Source organism: Thermobia domestica, chromosome 3 (assembly GCF_964235325.1).
Source record: "Thermobia domestica chromosome 3, izTheDome1.hap1.1, whole genome shotgun sequence".
Lineage (NCBI taxonomy): Eukaryota > Metazoa > Arthropoda > Insecta > Zygentoma > Lepismatidae > Thermobia > Thermobia domestica.
The window spans coordinates 201,299,321-201,320,408 of record NC_137456.1 but is presented as its reverse complement, the minus strand read 5'-3'; the positions used below and the strand labels follow the sequence as shown (position 1 = coordinate 201,320,408).

The 21,088-nt window shown below is 35.8% G+C and overlaps 1 protein-coding gene across 1 annotated transcript in view; it reads right to left on the bottom strand.

Annotated features, from left to right (window-relative positions):
- The window catches only part of LOC145682081 (gamma-aminobutyric acid receptor subunit alpha-6-like), a 285,876-nt gene that overhangs the window by 23,123 nt on the left and 241,665 nt on the right, over positions 1-21,088 (bottom strand). Inside the window, exon 9 of the mRNA XM_081753678.1 lies at positions 17,939-18,073. Coding sequence (XP_081609804.1) covers positions 17,939-18,073 — 135 coding nt within the window. The remainder of the gene's footprint in view (positions 1-17,938; positions 18,074-21,088) is intronic.

Sequence of the window (21,088 nt, the reverse complement as noted above, 5' to 3'; positions counted from 1 at the left end):
TATACACACAAAACTGGTACCCCCAATTCTCATTATGCTTTTCAATTATCACTGATGTTATTAACATTTCTATGTTCTCTATATAATTTTGCTAAACTTGTATGGGTAACAACCATTTTACCATCTTCAGTCTTACATTGAAGTGTATTGGCAGTAGGTTTAGATACGACTGTCATGGGCCCCCACCACTGTGGCATCAATGACTTTGTTATGTTATCTTTCAAGGAAGATTTTAACTGAGACTTAACCAACACCCTGTCTCCGACAGCAAACGTGACTGGAAGCATCCGCTTATTATACAACCGACGCCTTGCTTCCCATGCGTTATCCATATTAACGAAAGCTTGCTCCCATATTTGGGCATTGTTAGGACCCTCCAAATCCTCAGGTGTAATACTCCACTTTACCATCAACGTATCCACCGGTTCTCTCCCAAAAAACAGACGAAATGGACTAAACTTAAGCTCCGCATGTTCCGCAGCATTAAGACAAAATTGGAGTTCATTCAGGAAACGCACCCATTTCTCCTGCTTACCATCCAGATATGCCCGAAGACTCGTTTTAACCAGTCTCACATATTTTTCGACTGCGTTCCCTCCTGGAAAATAGGGAGAACAGCGTATGTGCTTTATCCCATTACCAAACAAAAATTGTCTGAAGTAGGCCGATGAGAAACAAGGCCCCCGGTCCGTGGAAATAGCTCTAATAAATCCATATTTACAGAAAATATCATATAACGCCTTAACTACTAACTTACTAGTAGCATTGCGTAAGGGAACTAAATGTAGATAACGACTCGCATTATCTAAGCACAGAAGGACATACTGATACCCGAAACTAGAAGGCAACGGCCCCGCTAAATCTGCGTAATAGTGGGCGTTAACTTCCTTACAATATTCCGAAATTAGTTGTCCTTGCGGAAGAGTATTTCGTGCCTTTACTAATTGACACTCATGGCACGAGCGAACGAAATCCCGCACTTCGTTGAATATATTTGGCCAAGAAAAATATCTACAAATCTTTTTGTATACCTTCAACAAACCTAAGTGCCCGCCATTAGGCAATAAAGTATGATAATAGCTTAGTAGTAGAGGTCTCAAAATACGTGGGACGAGTATTTTATAAGGCGACACCTTGGCCTTGGTTTTTATGTATAAAGTATCTCTCATTAACTTATATTGTTCATGCTCTCCGCCATGGCTCTTTACCATCTCATAAATATCCTTAGTATCTGCCTCTGATTGCTGATACTGTTTAATGTCCTCATGTGCTAGCGGTAAATTCCACAGACTATACATATATCCCTCTGAGTCATTAAAAGGACAAGGATCAACATCAATATCATTCAGATTTATCTCATAAATCCTTGAAAGAAAATCTACCTGATAGTTCTTATAAGACGAGACATGCACTATTTTAAATCTGAACTCAAATAAGTTCTGCACAATGTTGGCATATCTTCCTAAGTTCTTAGGGTTTCGCAGCATATTAACCAAGGCACTATTATCCGTGAAAATAGTAAACCCCGAACACAAAAACGGGCGAAATCTCATTACCGCATTATATATAGCAAGAAGTTCAAGTTGAAAAATAGTGCGATTAAAATCGGCTGGTTTCAAAGTTTTACTGTAGAACCATACAGGACGCAATAAACCTTGCTCATCCTTTTGTGACAAAATAGCCGCTTGGCAACGTAAAGTTGCATCGGTATGCAAGTAAAAGCGCTTACTCATGTCTGGAATTCGTAAAATAATTTTTTCAGAAAAAGCCTCTTTTATTTGTGCAAGACTAGCATCCTGTAACGGACCCCACTCAAACTTCACCTTCGGAGATCTTAATCGATTCATCGGTTCTACGATACCTGCATAATTATCGCAGAATTTAGCGTAGAAATTTAAAAATCCTAACATTTTACACAACCCCCGGCGATTCACAGGCGGACGGAGATCCTGTATGGCTTGCAACCTATCTGGCAACATAGATATCTCACCATCTTTAATAAGAAACCCCAAAAATTCAATACTACTTCTCAAAAGTAAACATTTATCTGGTGAGATGGTTAAGCCCCTTTTCGCAAAACGCGATAAGACTTCTTCTAACAACTGATTATGTTCTTGGATTGTAGAACCAAAGATCACAATGTCATCTGCATAGTATTCTACCCCGCGCCCACGTAAGTCTCCCAGGATCTCATCCAAGGCCCTCATAAGTGCTTGTACTCCGACACAGATACCCATGGGGATTCGCAAATATTCATATAATTTATCCTGTACGGCGAATGCTGTGAGCTTACGGCTATCGGGAGTCAACTGTAACTGGAAAAAAGCTTTTTTTCCATCGATCTTACTTACTTATTTAGCTTTAGCGAGCGAACTAATACATTCCGCTATATTAGGACATGGCAAGCCGTCCCCACAAATGAGCCGATTCAGTTTAGAGTAGTTGACTACTAATCGAGGTGACCCATCCTTATTACGCACTAGGAAGCACGGAGATCTATATTCAGACTTAGAAGGTTCTATCACACCATTTTCTAATAATTGTTCAATTAAGTTCGATAACTCTTGTTGCTGACTTTTCGATAAAGGATATTGGCGCTCCCAATATTTATGGGTTGATTGCCCTGTGCTGTAAGCACTCCAAATAATAAACATAAGCTTCAGCAATTATTATAGCAGAAAGCAATGGATATATGAAGCCAAGCACTGTATTTTTTGTTTCTAATTTTTTTCTTAAATAACCGATCGTTTTCGATCATTTTTACAAACCAGCTCACTACCAATTTTCCATATGTAGAAAGTGCCCCCCCCCCACACAAACACATAAAGGAGAATTTAAAAAAATGCTAGGACACACACTGTTTATTTTCAATAAAGAGTTAATACACTGAATTTCATCTCCGTAAGTTTAACGGCTTGCGAGATACTTTTTTTTTCTCGCAAAAATTCGGATCCTCACTACCTCCTTAGGATATTATGCATTATAATGAAAGCAATATAACATCCCAATTTGGATTAAGGTCTAACTATATACCAAAAGTAATTTCATTTGAATGAAATGAAATGAAATCTGTAGTTTTACGTCCCACGGTTATGCCGGTTAGGCTAAAGGAGACGGTGATTATGAGAAATGAATGAAACGGTGAAATGAAGAAAGTGGGAGGAAACGGGAGAACCCCGAGAAAACCCACGAGCACGGTGTAATTTCATTTGACTTTGCAATTTGACTTTGATGATCAGGCACACATAGTTACATTGAATTTTTTATATAATAATTTATATATTACAGTGATTCAAAAATGTATTTTTTCCAGTAGTTAGCTCTAAAAACTCACAGGTCTCGAAAGCCAAGTAGTAGTGTAAGTCCTATTGCTATTATTACTATTTTTTATATAATAATTTATATATTACAGTGATTCAAAAATGTATTTTTTTCCAGTAGTTAGCTCTAAAAACTCACAGGTCTCGAAAGCCAAGTAGTAGTGTAAGTCCTATTGCTATTATTACTATTAAAAATATCAATATCTAAAAGTGCCTGAAGTTCTTTTTTCACTTGGTTAGATATACTCACCTCAGATAAGTAGACAGAAACAAGTGAAAAAGAAAGGGAAATGAAGGTCTTGAAAGTAAAACGGAGACAAATTTACCAGTCCTCAGAAGATACTCTCTACAATGCAGTGAGCAGAGAGGGTCGGTAGATCATACTGAGTCGGTGGGTCGCAGTGGGTCACGGTGGGTGGTGGATCACAGTGGGTCACATGCTGTTGACCCACGACCCACTGACCCACCCAGAAAACTTGACCCACCGACCCACTGACCCACTCCATCTCTGGTCCGTCCAACTTTTCCGCCCGGAAGGGAACATTATTATCAAATATTCAAGTCACTAGTTGCTGTGTCAGCCCGTTTGAATATTCAGCTGTACATGTTATCATCAAAACTTCTACGGCGTAGCGAACTGTGTGAAGTGTGTGAACAGGAGTTCGATCATGCTGAAGTGGTGATTGAGATTTCAGGTGTATAATATTTGACTTCGTTATCATTATGACATTAAAGTTAATAGTAATAAAGTGCGCCCATGGTTGGAGCTGCTAAGCGGAGACGTTCAGTAAATATTTCCACCGTTCCCTCGTTTGTGGTTGATTTCGACACCTAAACTGAGCCAGGAAGCGGTAGCACTTATTTCAGCTGGCGCTCGTTCAAGCGAGTACTACTCTATTCTGTTTATTGCGCTGTACATATGATATTATAATGTGAAGTTCTTAATGTTTACTCAACTAGTCCGCGACTAAATTACAAATGTTCCTCTTAAGTGACGCGACGAAGTTTCAAGTACTGTTTTAAACATTTAAGGTATAATTTATTCCAAACTATTGATTTGAGGACAGTCGTGTTATGAAAAATGGACGACTGAAATCTGATAATGGTTTGTATTGTAAAACGGAATTGATGTGAAACTAATAGACATAATCTTAGTTGTGTTCTTTTGATTTTTTTTCTTTCCTACTTTCCATATGTTATCTTATATGTCAAGGCACCTTACCTTGGTTGTAGTATTTGGATATAACTACAGCGATGGAGTAGTAAAGAAATTGAAGTATTGTTAATAAATTATATCTAGAAAATGATTCTTTCGTTTCGAAGTACTTAAGATGATTCAAATTAAGAATATATATATATATATATATATATATATATATATATATATATATATATATATATATATATATATATATATATATATAAATATAAAGTAAAGCTTTATAAAAGGGGTTAAGTCACTGGAGCTATTGCTCCTTTCTCTAAGCTGCATCCGCCGGAGGTAAGTTTCTGGTTCTTCATATTTTCTTTTTCCGTTGCGCAAAGAATTCCCTTCTTGGTTCCTTTCGAGGTTGCCAGGACGTTGAATCAGGGATCAAGAAGGTGAGTTCAAGGGAGGCGGTCGTTACGTATTGGCGAAATAGCCGAGCCTTCCCTTGGACTAGGTCATAGATTGTAGGAGTGGTTACATACAACAGAGAAGCTTCCATGCTCCACGGTCTTTTGCTAACCTTTTCGTGTTCGCGTACGCATTTTCTGTTTGGATATCGTCCATTAATTGTAGTCTCCCTCTCTTTCCTCCGACCCCACCCTCTATAACATCCTTCATGATATACCGTTCCTTCTTATCCAATGTCCTAACCAGTTTGTTTTTTTCTTCTTAATAATACCTATGATTGTTCTTTCCTCCTCTACCATTTGTAACAACATTTTATTCGTTTCCTGATCAACTCAGCTAATTCCCTCCATTCTTCTCCACATCCACGTTTCGAAATATTCCAGTCCTTTCTCATCATTTTTCGTAATGTTCATGTTTCTGATTCATACAATACAATACTCCACAAAAAGCATTTTATTAGTCTTTTTCTCAACTCTTTATTCAAACCCCACAAAATAGTTTCTTCCTCCTAAAGGCTTCTTTCGCCATACCTATCCTTGCTTTTATTTCACGCTCACATTTCACATCATTACTAATAATACTACCCAGTTATTCGAAACTAGTCTACTGTTCTAGTTTCTCCCCTCCTACTTCTATATTTACACTGATCCATTCGTTCCAATCATCATGTCTTTTGGCTTACTAACATTTATTTTCATCCCATATTCTTCATAGCACTTCCTCAAGTTTTCTAACATCTTATTGATTTTCTCTTTAGATTCTGCAATAAGGCCCATATCATCTGCAAATCGTATACACTTAATTATTCTACCTCTTACTGAAAACCGCCTTCATTTTGTAGGCTGTTTTTCAATATCTCTTCTAGATAGATATTTAATAATGTAGGCGAAAGACAGCATCCCAATCGAACTCTCCTTGCAATTGCGCTGCCCTCTGTATTTCCCCCTATAACTAACTAAACTAACTCTATGGCCTATGGAACCCGGAGGTTCAGTGCCGCGTTCACAAAAGCTCTCCACTGACTTCTATCCTTAGCTAATTGCATCCAGTTTCTACTTTGTATTCCTATCTCTGCGAGATCCATCTTAATATTGTCCTCCCATCTGCGCCTAGGTCTTCCTAATGGTCGTTTTCCTATGGGTCTAGCAGTCAAGACTTTGAAAGCGTTTCTACTTTCTTCCATTCTAGCTACATGACCTGCCCACCTAAGCCTCCTAGACTTGACGACCCTAACAATGTTGGGTAAACCGTATAAACTATGTAGTTCCTCGTTATGAAGCTTCCGCCATTCCCCATTCTCGTTCCTCTTGGGTCCGAATATTCTTCTCAGGATCCTGTTCTCAAATACTTTCAGTCTATGTACTTCCCTCAGAGTAAGCGACCATGTTTCACAACCATACAGAACAACAGGCATGATTATCGTTTTATATATTTTAAGCTTCAAATTCCTCGACAGAATTCGCGACGACAAGAGATTTTCAACCGAATAGTAACACGAATTCCCTGCTTTTAGTCGACATTTAATTTCTTCGTGAATATGATTTTCGTCTGTTAATATTGATCCTAAATATTTGAAAGTATCCACTTTATCAAAAGCATTATTTAATATTTTAACTCCTCCACAATTTGCCGTTTTACGGTCCCGACGCACTTCCATGTATTTAGTTTTCTCGGCATTTACTTCTAAACCCATGTCCCTGCAAGCGTTTAATAAGATCTCTGCATTTATTTCTACTGTTCTCCTATCATCCCCTATTAAATTTACATCATCAGCATATGCCATAACCTGGTGAATGCCGTTCAACTCTAGGCCCTGGTTGCTATCTTTGATTTTCCTTATGGCGTATTCCAGCACAAAGTTAAATAATAATGGCGACAACGCATCTCCTTGTTTCAGGCCATTTTCGACGTGGAAGCTCGTGGACAAAAATTTTCCTACCCGGACTTTACTTTGGGATTCACTTAAACATATCTTAATTAATCTAATTAGCTTTCTCGGTATTCGAAGTTCTGTAAGAACGTTGTATAATGTTTCTTTCCTAACCGAGTCGTAAGCCTTTCTAAAATCAATAAATAGTTGATGTATTCCCACTTCTTTTCGAGTATTTGGCGAATGATAAATATTTGGTCGATAGTTGATCGATTTCGTCTAAATCCGCACTGATAATCTCCAATAATTTCATCTGCGTATGGGGTCAATCTTGCTAACAGAATATTTGAAAGGATTTTATAGGATGTTGACAGAAGAGAAATGCCTCAATAATTATTACAGTCAGTTTTGTCGCCTTTCTTGTGAATTCTAACAATGATTGATTCTTTCCACTCTTGTGGCAATTCTTCCTTGTTCCAGATAAGGAGAATGAGTTTGTGTATCTTGTTCCACAATTTTTCGCCTCCAGCTAAAATTAACTCAGCCGGAATTTCATCTACACCCGGAGATTTGTGTTTCTTCAATTTCTTTATAGCGGCTTCCACTTCTATTCGATTGGGTTCTGGAATATACGGTTCTGCGGTGTGTATCTCCTTTTCTCCACGCACATTACATTTTGGCTGCGTGTTCAGCAAATCGTCAAAGAAATCTTTCCATCTATTTAAGAGGCTATCCGTATCGGTGAGAACTGTTCCATCATATTTCTTTAATATATAAGCACGAGGTTGATAACCTTTCTTAAATTCGCTGATCCCCTTACACATGTCCCGAATATTTTTATGTTTACTATTATCTTCAAGTTCCTTAATTTTAGCTTTCAAAAAATCCCGTTTCTTTGTTCTAAAAGTTTTGGGAGTTTCCCGCCTGATATCTGCGAAGTTTTGTGTAGTTGTTTCATTCGGATTTTGTAGCCACCGTAATGTTGCCTGTTTTCTCTTCTCTGCTAGTTTAATGCATTCTTGGTCGAACCATGGTTTGTTCCTACGTATTTCCGCGTGTCCCAATTTTTCTATTGCTGAACTTTTAATGCTATCTCTAATTTGAATGCAAGTATCCTTAACACTAGTGCACTCCGAGTCTTCTAAAACCGCGAATCTATTCGAAACTTCAATCTGGTATTCCTCTCTTACCTGGCTCTCTTCTAATTTCTTTAAATTAAATCTCTCCGTTTTCGGACATTGAATATTACCTTTATTCAACGATAATCTCTCCCGTATTATCGCTACTACCAGGTAGTGATCAGTGTCACAATCAGCCCCTCTAAACGACCGAACGTCAATTATGCTACCGTATTTCCCCCCTATTCTAACACTTACTTGTTGGTTCATATATGTTTCTTATGAATTTTCGATCTATCCTTTCTAACCCAACTTTCTTTAAAAGTTAAAACAGCAATTCTCAATGCACACTGTCAAAAGCCTTTCCTAGACCAATAAATACCAGATACACCTCTTTCCCTTTTTCTATAAACCCTTCATCGATAACTCTTAATAATCCGATTGCATCTCTTGTATCGTTACCTCTCTTGAACTCAAACTGTTCCTCTTCAACTTTTTCATTTGTTATTCCATATAACCTTCTTTTCAGAATTCAAACAAAATGTTTGCTGCATGAGATATGAGACTAATAGTTCTATAATCTTCACATCTCTTTGGGTTCGATTTGTTAGCCATAGGATCATGATCGTCTTCAGGAAGTCTTTTGGCCACTCTCCTGTCTCATATATATCATTGCAGAGTCGGTACAATTCTTTCTTGCCCTTGTCTCCCATATTCTTAATGAATTCGATTGGTATATTACACTGGCAAACACACAATTTGCCTTTGAATTCAAAATAGCTAGTTCTTACTAGTTCGGATGTGAGAAACACGAAAATGACAATTATAATTGTTCATTGGTTCTACTTTAGGAGATACGCGTAATGTATTTGTGGTTTGTGCTCAGCTCGTAATGCGAATGCAGTCATCACAAGGTTGCCACACTATTGTATTTTATGAATGAGGAAACACTGACGGTACTGATAAGAATAATAACAATATTTTCCTTTGATCATTTTTTTCAAATTTATCATTGTTATTTGATATGAAGCCATAGTATCATATTACACAATCGGGAGATATCTAACAATAACATTCAACAGTAAGTCGCAATATATACTGCTACTGTCAGTAATCTTTTCAGTTCTTGATAGAATTTCCATGTCTCTAGGTATGATTTCCTCTGCCGTATACCAGATATTGAATTAATATTGTGTCTGTGTATGTGTGTGTGATACGTGGATAAAGTTTTATGTTTTTGACCTCTGCAATTAGCAGACATTTAGTGATGACACGTAACTGTGTTAACAGTCCATATCTTTTTTGTTACGTTTGGGGAGAGGTCACCTTTTCCACACAGAAAAGACCTATCGGCCCGACAGTAAAAAAAGATGTACCAACTTTATTTCGGGTGCAAGGTTGGAGACCAGGACAAGACCTGGGTCCCACATTTGCTGCAGTACGTGTGCTAGAAATCTTCCTAAGTGGATGAAAGGAGGTAAAATTTCTATGCCATTTGCAATAGTATGGAGAGAGCCAAGTAACCGTGTTAATGACTGTTATTTTTGTATGGCTTCACCTATTTCTGGAGGAATTATAAAAAAAGAAGAAACAGAAACTTCAGTACTCAAATATACCATCTGCTATTAGGCTAGTTTCTCATAGTAAAGGATTGCCCGTTTCTGTACCACGAACTGACATTTCTAGCGAATCAGAAGAAGGAGATGAGACAATGAATTTGGAAAGTAATGACACTTCTTACGTTATCGAAGAAACGTCATCTCTCCCTCACAAAATTACCGTTCAAGAGATGAATGATCTTGTTTGCGATCTTGAATTGCCTAAAGAAATATCTGAGTTACTCGCGTCAAGATTGCAAGAGTGGAGATTTGTTGATGGAAATGTCCGAGTAAGTCCTTTAGTCATGAGGAGTTTATGCCTTTTTTAAGAAAGGAAGAAAACCTTGTGTTCTATACCAATGGTGATGGTTCGATGAATGCCTTAAATATCACACACAACCCAATTGAATGGCGTTTATTCATTGACTCGTCTAAATTAAGTATAAAGGCAGTATTGCTACACAATGGAAATAAGCTTCCATCCATTAAAGCAGGACACACTATGTACAGCGGTGGACACTTCTAAATGGTACACCTTAGCCGTAAATCTCCATATGGCTGTACCATTTAGAAGTGTCCACCGCCATATGGAGATTTACGGCTAAGGTGTACCATTTAGAAGTGTCCACCGCTGTACATGAAAGAAACTTACAGCAATCTTAAAAAAATATTAGATTGTCTCCAGTATAACAAGTATGGCTGGTATCTTTGTTGTGACTATAAGGTAGTAGCTGTGCTAATGGGCCTTGAGCAGGGATATACAAAATACTGAAGCAGATCTTGTGCGAATGGGACAGTCAAGCGAAACACAGCATTATGTGGAACGTGACTGGCCAAGAAGATCTTTGAATGTCGGAGAGAAGAATGTGCTGTACGCACCACCGGTTGAATCGAAGAAGAATCTACTACCTTCATTACATATAAAATTAGATGTGATGAAGAGCTTCGTGAAACGAATAGACCAATCTGGACCAAATTTCAGGTATTTATTAGAAATGTTTCGTAGACTTAGCGAAGCAAAAATTAAAGAAGGTGTTTTTATAGATCACCAGATTAGAACAATGTTCTTTGATTACACTTCTGACACGATACTTCAAGGTGATGAGAAAAAAGCTTTGAATTCGTTTCATAAAGTGGCAACACAATTTGTAGGCAACATAAGGTCAGACAATTACAAAGACCTAGTTGAGAACATGTTCTCCCTGTTCCAAAAACTTAATTATAACATGTCCTTAAAGGTTCACATTTTTCATTTTCACTTAGACTTTATTTCAGCCAATTGTGGAAGTGTTAGTGATGAGCATGGAGAACGCTTCCATCATTCAATGTCAACAATAGAGAGGAGATACCAGGAGAAGTGGTCAACTTCAATGTTGGCCGGCTATTGTTGAATGTTTGCTAGAGATAACCCTGATTAATCTCACAAGCGAGAGGCAAAGCAATGCAGGAAATAGAAATGTAAGTGAACTACAGGAACCATGAGCTGGATCTCCGCCGAAAAAAAATCATACCCCTGAACTCTACCTCATCCTGCCCAACAAACCATTTTGCATGAAAACACTACAAATTTTAATTTATATACCAATATGTATTCTTTTTCAGGGTAACGTGGCTAAGAATTATATATGGGGAGTTACGGCCTGAATCTTATCACAGGTGCCCGGCCTCGACATATGAAGCCTTATTAAAACACAATGTAAGCATTAAAGGCCGATCTCTCTTAAACCAGAGCCAATGTTAAATTTTTAACTTTCATATTTGTGTTCAGCAGGTCCAAATCTATAGAAATTGGCTAATTTTAATCGAAAGCAAAATAAAAAAAAGTTGAAAATTTGTTGGCTAGCATTATCTATCCCTTTTGCCTTTCCATTCATAATCTCGGATATAGCTTTTTAAAACTCATCCCCAAGAATACTAAACCCTTTATCATCTTGTAGTAATTCATTTTCTAATTCAACATCTAGGCCGCACGGTCTTTCCCTACTCTCATGTAACACCTCAACATTATTTTTCCATCTTTCTAAGACTTCCCTTCTCTCGCTGACTACCTTCCCATTCTTATTTTCTTCTACCATCGTAATACGCCTTTGTCTCCTTCCGTTTCACATACTTCATCTTGTACATTTCCTCATTTTCCCAATTCTTTCCTATTCTTCTATGTCCTCGCATTTTCTTTTCTAAAACTTTCCTTGCTCTGTATGTTTCCCTTCGCAACTTCGTTTAACTTCCTGTATATCTTTCTTCCCTCTTTCCGTTTCCACTTCCACCTTTCCCTCATTTTCTGCCACATCTGTTCTGTAACCCATGGTTTCTTAGCCGTTTTGTGTTCGTGTTTTGTGTTAGTGTTAGTGTGTTAGTGTGTTTTAGTTAGTGTGTTAGTGTTTTGTGTAGCCTACTACTTCTTCTGCAGCCTACTGTACGCAACGTTTAATATGTTCCCACCGTCTATTAATACCTGCACCCATCTTTTCCTTCTTTGAGTATTTTCCTTCGAATTTCTCAACGAAAAGATTTGTTAGTTCCCCATTTTCAACTATTCAACTGCTTGTTGTCTACTTTTCTTTTGCCTAAATATTCAGCTGAATATCTACTTCGACCAGCACAAGGTTATGATCAGAGAAAATGTCAGCCCCGGGAAGGGTTTTCGCGTTCTTCAAGCTATTAAGATACCTCTCCTGAATTATAACGTAGTCTATCTGATATTTTCAGCCGTCTATTGGAGATTTCCATGTACATCTTCTTCTCTTGTGCTGATTAAATCACGTGTCCCAATTACTAGTGAATTCTGTCTACAGAAATTGACCAATCCCTCTGCCTTTTCATTTCTTTCGCCTAAACCATATTTGGTTACAACAATACCTTTCTATTTCTCTTTCACAACTGCATTGAAATTCCCCATTACAATTATACATGTACCCCTTCTTCTCCCTGTTTATAATTTCTTCTACTTTCTCATAAGTTTTCTCTACTTCTTAAATTTTATGCAGAGTCGTCGGTGCATACATCTGTATCATTACTACATCTTTCTTTTTTCCTTTAAATCTTAACATCATAACTCTAGCATCAACATATTCTACTTTCGCTACCTTCCCTATGTATGGTAATGGAAGAAAATTTGAATATTTTCTTTACCATTTGATGTTCAAGTGTGTTTAAAAATTTGGTACATCGAGACTCTGAGAATTCGAAATATCCCACGTTTAACACAACATTGTTAACGGATATGAGTATCATTGTCATTGAACACCGGAGACTAAAAATTATGTTTCTTCATAATGGGATGTTAGGCGTGTTCTTGTTAGTTCACTGGTAGTAGCGGGATTCCCTATCGTTAGGTCTTGAGTTGAAATCCAACAGAGACTTTTATTTATTAGTAGAATTGCACAAAAATATGATACGGGAGAAATTGCTAGGAAAAACATTTTCATTAAAGTTTATGTAGAGTAGGTAGGGGAAAATCGGATCTCCTTTGCAGAAAACGTCAAATTAGAAGTTTAATATGCTTCTATTACATGAAAAGTACATTCATAATAATAATTGAACCTTTATCTAATAGACTATCATGAAAATTTTTTAAATTTTATAGTTCTTACCCCAAAAATTTTACTTTGTAACAGATGATAGATCGATCCGATTTACCCCAACGTTGTGGGGTAAATCGGATCAGTGTTCGGGGAAATCGGATCACAATGCCGTTAATAAACTTTTTTGTTGCCTGCTGATTGAAATATGCCCTTAATGGCTTAAAAACACGAACATCAAGCGGCTGCAGAACATGTGTTGTGTGAGGTGGCAAAAACAACACTTCTATATCATACTTTTAACACGTCTACTACAGGCAGAGATGTGTGCGAACAATGTTCATCCATAATAAAAATAACTTTACAAGAACTTCGATGTTTGTGGAGATGATCCACCTATTTAATGAAAGCCTGCTCATTCACCCTTCGTGATTCCGTCATACACATGTCGGATTCTGGTGGCATATCATCGCGATATTCGACTTTCAGTCTCTTGGCCTTGAAAGTAACAAACGGTGTTGCTGACACACAAGTTTAGTACCGTCACATTCTCTCCATTTTCCACATTTGTCATCCCTTGCCCTGGGATCGAACCAGAGACTCCTGGAACCAGAGGTGAATGCTCTACCACTGAACCACAATGTCCCCTATGATCGTAGTAACATCATATAAGAGTTTTTTTTAAATAAAACGATATATATAGAGAGACTGGTAGTTTCAATACTTCCCCAATCTTCCTACAAACATCTAATGTAAATTACAAATTCAGTGATCCGATTTAGCAAAAACTGCACTTTTCTTCTTTTTCCTTTTTTACACAGCACGTTTAGTAATTATCGCACAACTTGTTGTACAGCCTAATAATGCATGTATCAGTCAATAAAATAATATCATTGAAAACCAAATATAATTCTTACACAGTTAGAAAAAGCTTATTTTACAACAATAAAAGTTACATTTGCTATTTTTTACCACTCAAGAAACACATATCCTTAAACAATGCTGTCTGGAACTCTTCTGGCGCCAAATCAACAGCGTCTTCCATTATTACCCATTCCTTCTGAAAGGTGAAACTACAATGCGCCCCACGTCGACGCAGAGAGTATTCTTTTAACGTTCAATCACAAGGGTTGTTTTTGACTGATTCGATTTCCCTCATGATCCGATTTGCCCCCACCTACCCTATCCTAAAATGGGCTGTTTTAGGAGTTGTGTTGCGGACACTAATATTGTGTCTCAGACCCTTCTCCATCTATTGTACGTTTTATTCTTGTGGACATGGAATCTATTACATGGCTACAAAACCATCCACGTTATGCTGCGGACATCATCCACCAAAAACATCTTGAGTTATGAAGGGCTAAAGCTAAATGCACATAAGTTCATATTCAAAATAAATTAATAGAATAAATTACAGATTGGTAATAACTAGTGAACTAGTTAAGAAAGTAACGAATGTAATATATGTTCACTACTAGAAGATGAAACTGTTAATACTGCAGAAAAATAACAACGTTCTTTAGGTGTGGAATACGTTGAAAACCGAAACCCATTGTGTGAAATTGAAGATCTTGTAAGATTTAACTGCAACAGATTGATGCGACTTTGAAACTATTAAAGATGTAATTAAATTCCTTCGCGAAAACAGGTTAGCAGAAAATTAAATTAAAACTTTCTCCTATTATTTGAAACAATATATAAATCCGTAGGTGTATTCACAGAGAATTTCATAAAAATTTAGGATGCGCTTAGTGAACTATATGTTTCTTTACAAGTAAGTTAAGCAACGCATTCATATGACTTATAAGCTATATAAGTCATATGAACTATACTAGTAAATTGACAGCTTCCATTACAGCACCTGTATTTATTTTATGTTTACATATTATGAACAGTATTCATTCTTTCTTGTGAAAGTCGCAAATAAATTACAATCAGTGGTGATGAATGTCTACAACATTCATCAGTATATCCAAAATGATATAATTTTTATATTGGAGGAAACTTCAGATGAATGTAGATAAATGTGTGTCTGTGACGTTCAGTACGAAACAGTATTCTTACGAATATTCGTATTCCATTGGTGAGGCAAATTTAAAAAAAAAAAAAAAAAAAAAAACTTGGTGAAAGATTTGGGAGTAATATTTGATCATAGGTTAACATTCAACCAACATGTAGATAAAATAACTAATGAAGCCTACAGGAACCTCGGATTCGTAATTCAAATGAGTAATGAACTTGGAAATTATATGACATTGAAGACTCTTTACTTTTTGTATGTTAGGGCTAAATGCGTCAGTTACCTGGAATACATACTTAAAATCTGAATGCCAGAAAGTTGAGCAATTACAAAATAAATTCTTGAGATATTTTACTTACAAAAAGACCGGTCTGTATCCAAAATTTGAACACTACACCAATCTTATTGATAATTTTAAATTCAGGACATTAGAACAAAGAAGAACACTAACTGACTTAATGTTTCTCTTTCGACTTCTGCATAATAAAATTGACTGTCCAGCGGTGTTACAAAATCTATTTATTCAAGCCCCGTCCCTCAAAACGCGTGCAAAAAATAATAACACATTCTTTTGGCGGAAAGCAAGGAAAAATATACCGTATATGTCAGCTACTTGGAGAATTAGTGCTGCTTACAATGCAATAAGTAAGGAGAATGTGTTTTTGGATATATTTAGTAACAAAGAACGGCGCTTCAGGAACCAAGTTTTGGAAGTCTTATGATTCATGGCTTATTTGTACACTTATTGTATTTTATTTGTCTTGTCCTGTTATTAAGTATTTATTTACACATGTAATTAAACTTATTTATCACAATTATTCTTACTGGTTAACTGGACTTAAACACTGAATGTTAACTTTCCGCAACTAAAGTTTCATACCCTGTTGAGGGTACAAATAAGAAACAAATAAACAAATGTAAAGGTTTTCACACCTATGTAAAGAAGTAGAAAAGGATTTCACATTCTTGACATCGAAATGAAACCTCCTGGCCTAGTTTCGAACCAGACTTTTAGACCATTCTTATGTGAAGAATATTATCGCATTTCATTGTTTGTATAAGTTTTAGACTCTTATAGTGTAAGTTCTATTAAATTACGGATTTCTGAAAATAATGTTCCATTTTAAGCAGTTTCTTTGTATCCAGCAACTTTAAAACAAACACAAACTAAAGAACATCGTCACGATATGGTACGTTGGTACAACATTGAAAAATTTCAAAGCAGAAAGCAAATTGTGGTAGAAACATTGGATGGTCAAAACATGTGAACATGATAATAATATAGTTATATTTCTCATAAACACAGACTTGTTTCCTACTATCCGAACAGGCAAAATTAATATCCTCTTACAATATGCACAGTTATATCCTTGAGTATGCTTAGGAGAGTTAAGACATGGTTTAGCTCAAACATGTGTGGAAAATGCTTACGTAGTTTATGTATGCTAAGTTTCCATAGAGAAAAGATAGAGTCAATAGGTGAAGTTGCAGCTATCTTCTGTTGATAAATTTGGAGAGGAAAATATTAATATGTTCAAAGAAAACTGAAAATTGCTTTTAGCAAAGTGGAAAATTGATAGGCAGTTATATTATCTAATTCTTTAAATGTAAGCCTGTGCCAAGTGTAGTTATTTCACTAGAAACTTTTGATTGTAACACTCCATGTTAAATTTTTATTTATAAATATTTGAGTAAAAACCTGTAAAGTAACTTCTACAAGTGTAATATTTGAAAATTTCAGTTTTAATGCAATAAATAAAGTGCCTACCAGTTACACCCTTGAAATCAATAAAGTCGATGCCCTTACCTTCTCTACAATAGTACTGCAACATTTTTAAATCTTCATTTCTAAAATATTGCAAATATTTAGGTATTTTAAAGATCAACTTACTTTTAAATCTTCTTTACATTAATTTATACAAGCTGTAACAGCATTACAAGAGTTTCTACACATTAGAAATGTAAAGTTTACCAAAAGGAACGTCAGAATTTTAAAATTATATTTAATGAAAACTGCAAGTGACAATAAAATATTTTTATTATTGTTAAATGTAATAAATGATATTATATTTTAAAGATAAAGTCTTTTTCTGCTTGAGTGAGTGGACTGCGTTCTTAAGGTCCAATTCTGCATCATTTTTGCAAATATATTGTGGGATAAATTCGCAATGGTATGTTTAAAGTTCCCATTCACTTCGCCCGTTATTATTCTTGGAGTATTTTGATGCACTCGGGACTTGAAATACTCTACAGAAGGTAATTCAGGGTGAGAAATCTTATGATCTAGGCGGCCAATTCCCATCGCCATTTCTCTTTAGAACACGTCCGGGGAACTTTTATTATTTACAATAATCAAGAGTCTGACATGCTGTGTGGCAAGTTACAGCAGCATGTTAAGAAAACATTACTTATGTCACAATCTATTAGTTGAGGTCACAAATAATGCATTATCATATTTCTGTATTGCTCGCCAATGACTGTAATATGATTACCAAATTTATTGTATATAAGCCGATCACACCATTAGCTCAAAATCTACACCACACAGTGACGTTTTCAGGATGAAGAAAAATTTCCCATATTCAGATTTTCAACCAAATTGCTAAATCGAGGCGTTTGTAGATCGATTATGTTGAACATACATTCTTCATAATGTATGAAACATCTGTCCAACTGAACACTCATTTTGATTATAAATTAGAATATCTATAGGTAGTTGAATTGTGCATATAGCCACGCTAATTTGCTATAAACTACTGTACAAATTTGCCACATTTTAATCTCGCCAATTCCATCAGTGTTGCAAAAACTTGATTTCAAAGTTGTGACGTTCCTTTCGCTATATTTTTCTTAAAGTGAAGAAGTAAACTTACGTTGTAAATAGGGCAAATGAGAGCACTTTTTCTGCGACGTCTAACAGATATGGAGGAAGGGGAATCTATTCCTTTGTCTTCTGAATCAGATTCATCTAAATCATCGTCATTGACTCGAATCTCTCCACTGCCGACCTTTAAAATTAAAAATACCAGCAAACATTATTTGTTGCACACAAAATATTAAAAGTCAGTGAAACAAGACGTTAAGAATTTCTATTTTAACATTAAACGACACGACTGTCATGAGTGTACCAAGTTTAAGTGTTATAGAGGGAAATAAAATTTAGGTGACAGTTCACTTTCATGTGTATTTATCTTGTCGGTTAAAGCTTCAAGATCATCTTGTGTACAGAATACAAAGATTAAAGGACACACACTCGGATTATATTAAGGAATCCAGTAAGATGTTTAATGAGTACTCTTCGGGCGACACTCGGTAAAGTATCAATGAGGAACACGTTGCTAATGATGTAGGTATTAAGCTCAAAAATACTATAATTATCATGGTTTATTCTGGACTTAGAATATATCTAGAATAACTTAACACTTGATTTCGCGAAAAAACTTTAATATCCAAATAAAATTCATATTTGCTTGGTTTACTTTCACTTACTGGTTGGGTAGTGAGGAATATTTCAATAAGACTATACGAAAGTGTTCAAAAGCAGACTATTAAATTTTATTTCGTATGTCTATTTGAATTTCATAAGAAAATGAAATGTATATCCGAGATCTAAAAGTCTCTTGTTTAGATGTATAAATTTATTGGGAAATATTTGGAATTTGAAAATTACAAATACAATTATTTGCATGTTTCAGTACTTTAGTGCAATCATGAATGTGCAAGCATAGTAGTATGCTATTTTTTTTCCCAATAGTCTTTTGATGATCAAGAAGAACTCTTTTATCCATTTACAACTGCAATGATAATACATCGTTAGTACTATTTGTGCTGCATTATGCACTTTAGCTACATAAAAGGTTTGAAAATATAATAATAATGGTCCAGTAATAAGAAAGGGTTAAATATAAGTGTCGGGAACTGTTGGTCAAATTCATAAAACTAATAATTAGAGAAAAAGCATAATTAGAGACAGCTATATTTTCAACGGCAATACACTTAAAGAACTATAACAAGAACATGAACAATTATTCGAATTAAACTGTAAAATCATAATGGTAAAATTATAAAACAACAATAATATCAAAAGTAAACAAAAGGAAGCTTAGCGTCATTCCGACAACACTATATCTTCAGGAGATGTTCTTCATAAAACGCGAGAAACGAAACTAGCAACATTTCATTGATTGGGGTTGACAACTGAGGCACCCTTGCAGCGTTTAGAATGAAATACAGTTCATGATATAAAAACATTGTTTCCTGTAAATGCAACAGTAATATTGACAGGACAAAAATAAAAAAATAACAAAGAATCAGAGCTTAAAAATAGGAAATTGGAATAAAACTGGATTCCAATTATTAATATTGTCGCGAAAAGTAGTCACACCAATAATTTAGTTAGTGTCACCTTTGTTCCCAAACAGTATTTCACGAAGATGACAATTTCTTGCACATACCAATCAATAATTTACACGTTAAACTCGATGCATTATATCATATTAATTATTTCGAAGGAACAGATGGAAAGTACTCTTTGTTAACTATTTAGTGAACATTTGTCAGTGTATGCTAATAACGTGAAGATGTTATCAACTTGCTATAAGAGATGTACCACTCACTCTAGCTCTCTCTCAACCATACAGAAAATTTCTTACTATTCTATTGTATTCATTGTGTGCTTGTCGACGAGCTTTCATGTCGAGAATGACTGAAACAAGGAGATTCGTTGGAGCCATTATTATTCAACTTTGTCCTGGAATACGCATACGCTGTAAGGAAAATCAAAGATAGCAACCAGGGCCTAGAGTTGAATGATGTTCACCAGGTTATGGCATATGCTGATTATGTAAATTTAATAGAGGATGATAGGAGAACAATAGAAAGAAATGCAGAGGTCTTATTAAACGCTTGCAAGGACATGGGTTTAGAATTAAATGCAGAGAAAACTAAATATATGGAAGTTCGTCGGGATCGTAATACATCCAATTATGGATACGGTACGTTAAAATATCGAATAATACATTTGATAAAGTGAATACTTTCAAATATCTAGGATCAATATTAACAGAATAAAACCATATTCAGGAAGAAATTAAATGATGACTAAAAGCAGAGCATTCGTGTTATTATTCAGTTCAAAATCTCCTTTTGTCGCGAATTCTGTCGACGAAATTAGAAGCTTAAAATATATAAAACGATAATCATGCCTGTTTTCTGTATGGTTGCGTAACATGGTCCCTTACTTGGAAGAAAGAACATAGACTCAAAGTATTTGAGGACAAGATCCTGAGACGAATATTCGGACCCAAGAGAAACGGGAATGGCGAATGGCGGAAACTTCATAACGAGGAACTGCATAATTTATACCGTTTACCAAGCATTGTTAGGGTAATCAAGTCTAGGAGGCTCAGGCAGGCAGGTCATGTAGCCAGAATGGAAGAAAGTAGAAACGCTTTCAAAGTCTTAACTGGAAGACCAACCAAGAGACGACCATTAGGAAGACGTAAGCGCAGATGGGAGAACAATATTAGGATGGATCTCACAGAAATAGGAATAAAAAGTAGAAACTGGATCCAGTTGGCTAAGAATAGAAGTGATTGGAGAACTTTTGTGAACGCGGTATTGAACCTCCGGGTTCCATAGGCCATAGAGTTAGTCAGTTTTTTTTATTCATAGTGTACTGGAAGAAAATATTGTCGGCGACATAAGCATTTTTTTTTAACACAATACAAAACGACATTATATAGATTTTTGATTGCGAGTAAAAATGACACTTTTAGGCTTCAAAACTTTAGAATACTTCAAAAGTTTCCTTATTCCCACTTTACATTTGTCTACCGCTCTTTCAACAGGTTTCATAATAAATTAGGCCACTTGGATGCCAAACAGCACAAGTCCAAAATTGAAATTTTGCAGGAGAAAATTTGAAGTTTAACACTTCGTAAAAATTCGTATGTCTGTTATTTAGACAACCAAAACAATAACTATGAAGTTTCTGGTCTTATAATTTACTGTTTACAAGAATC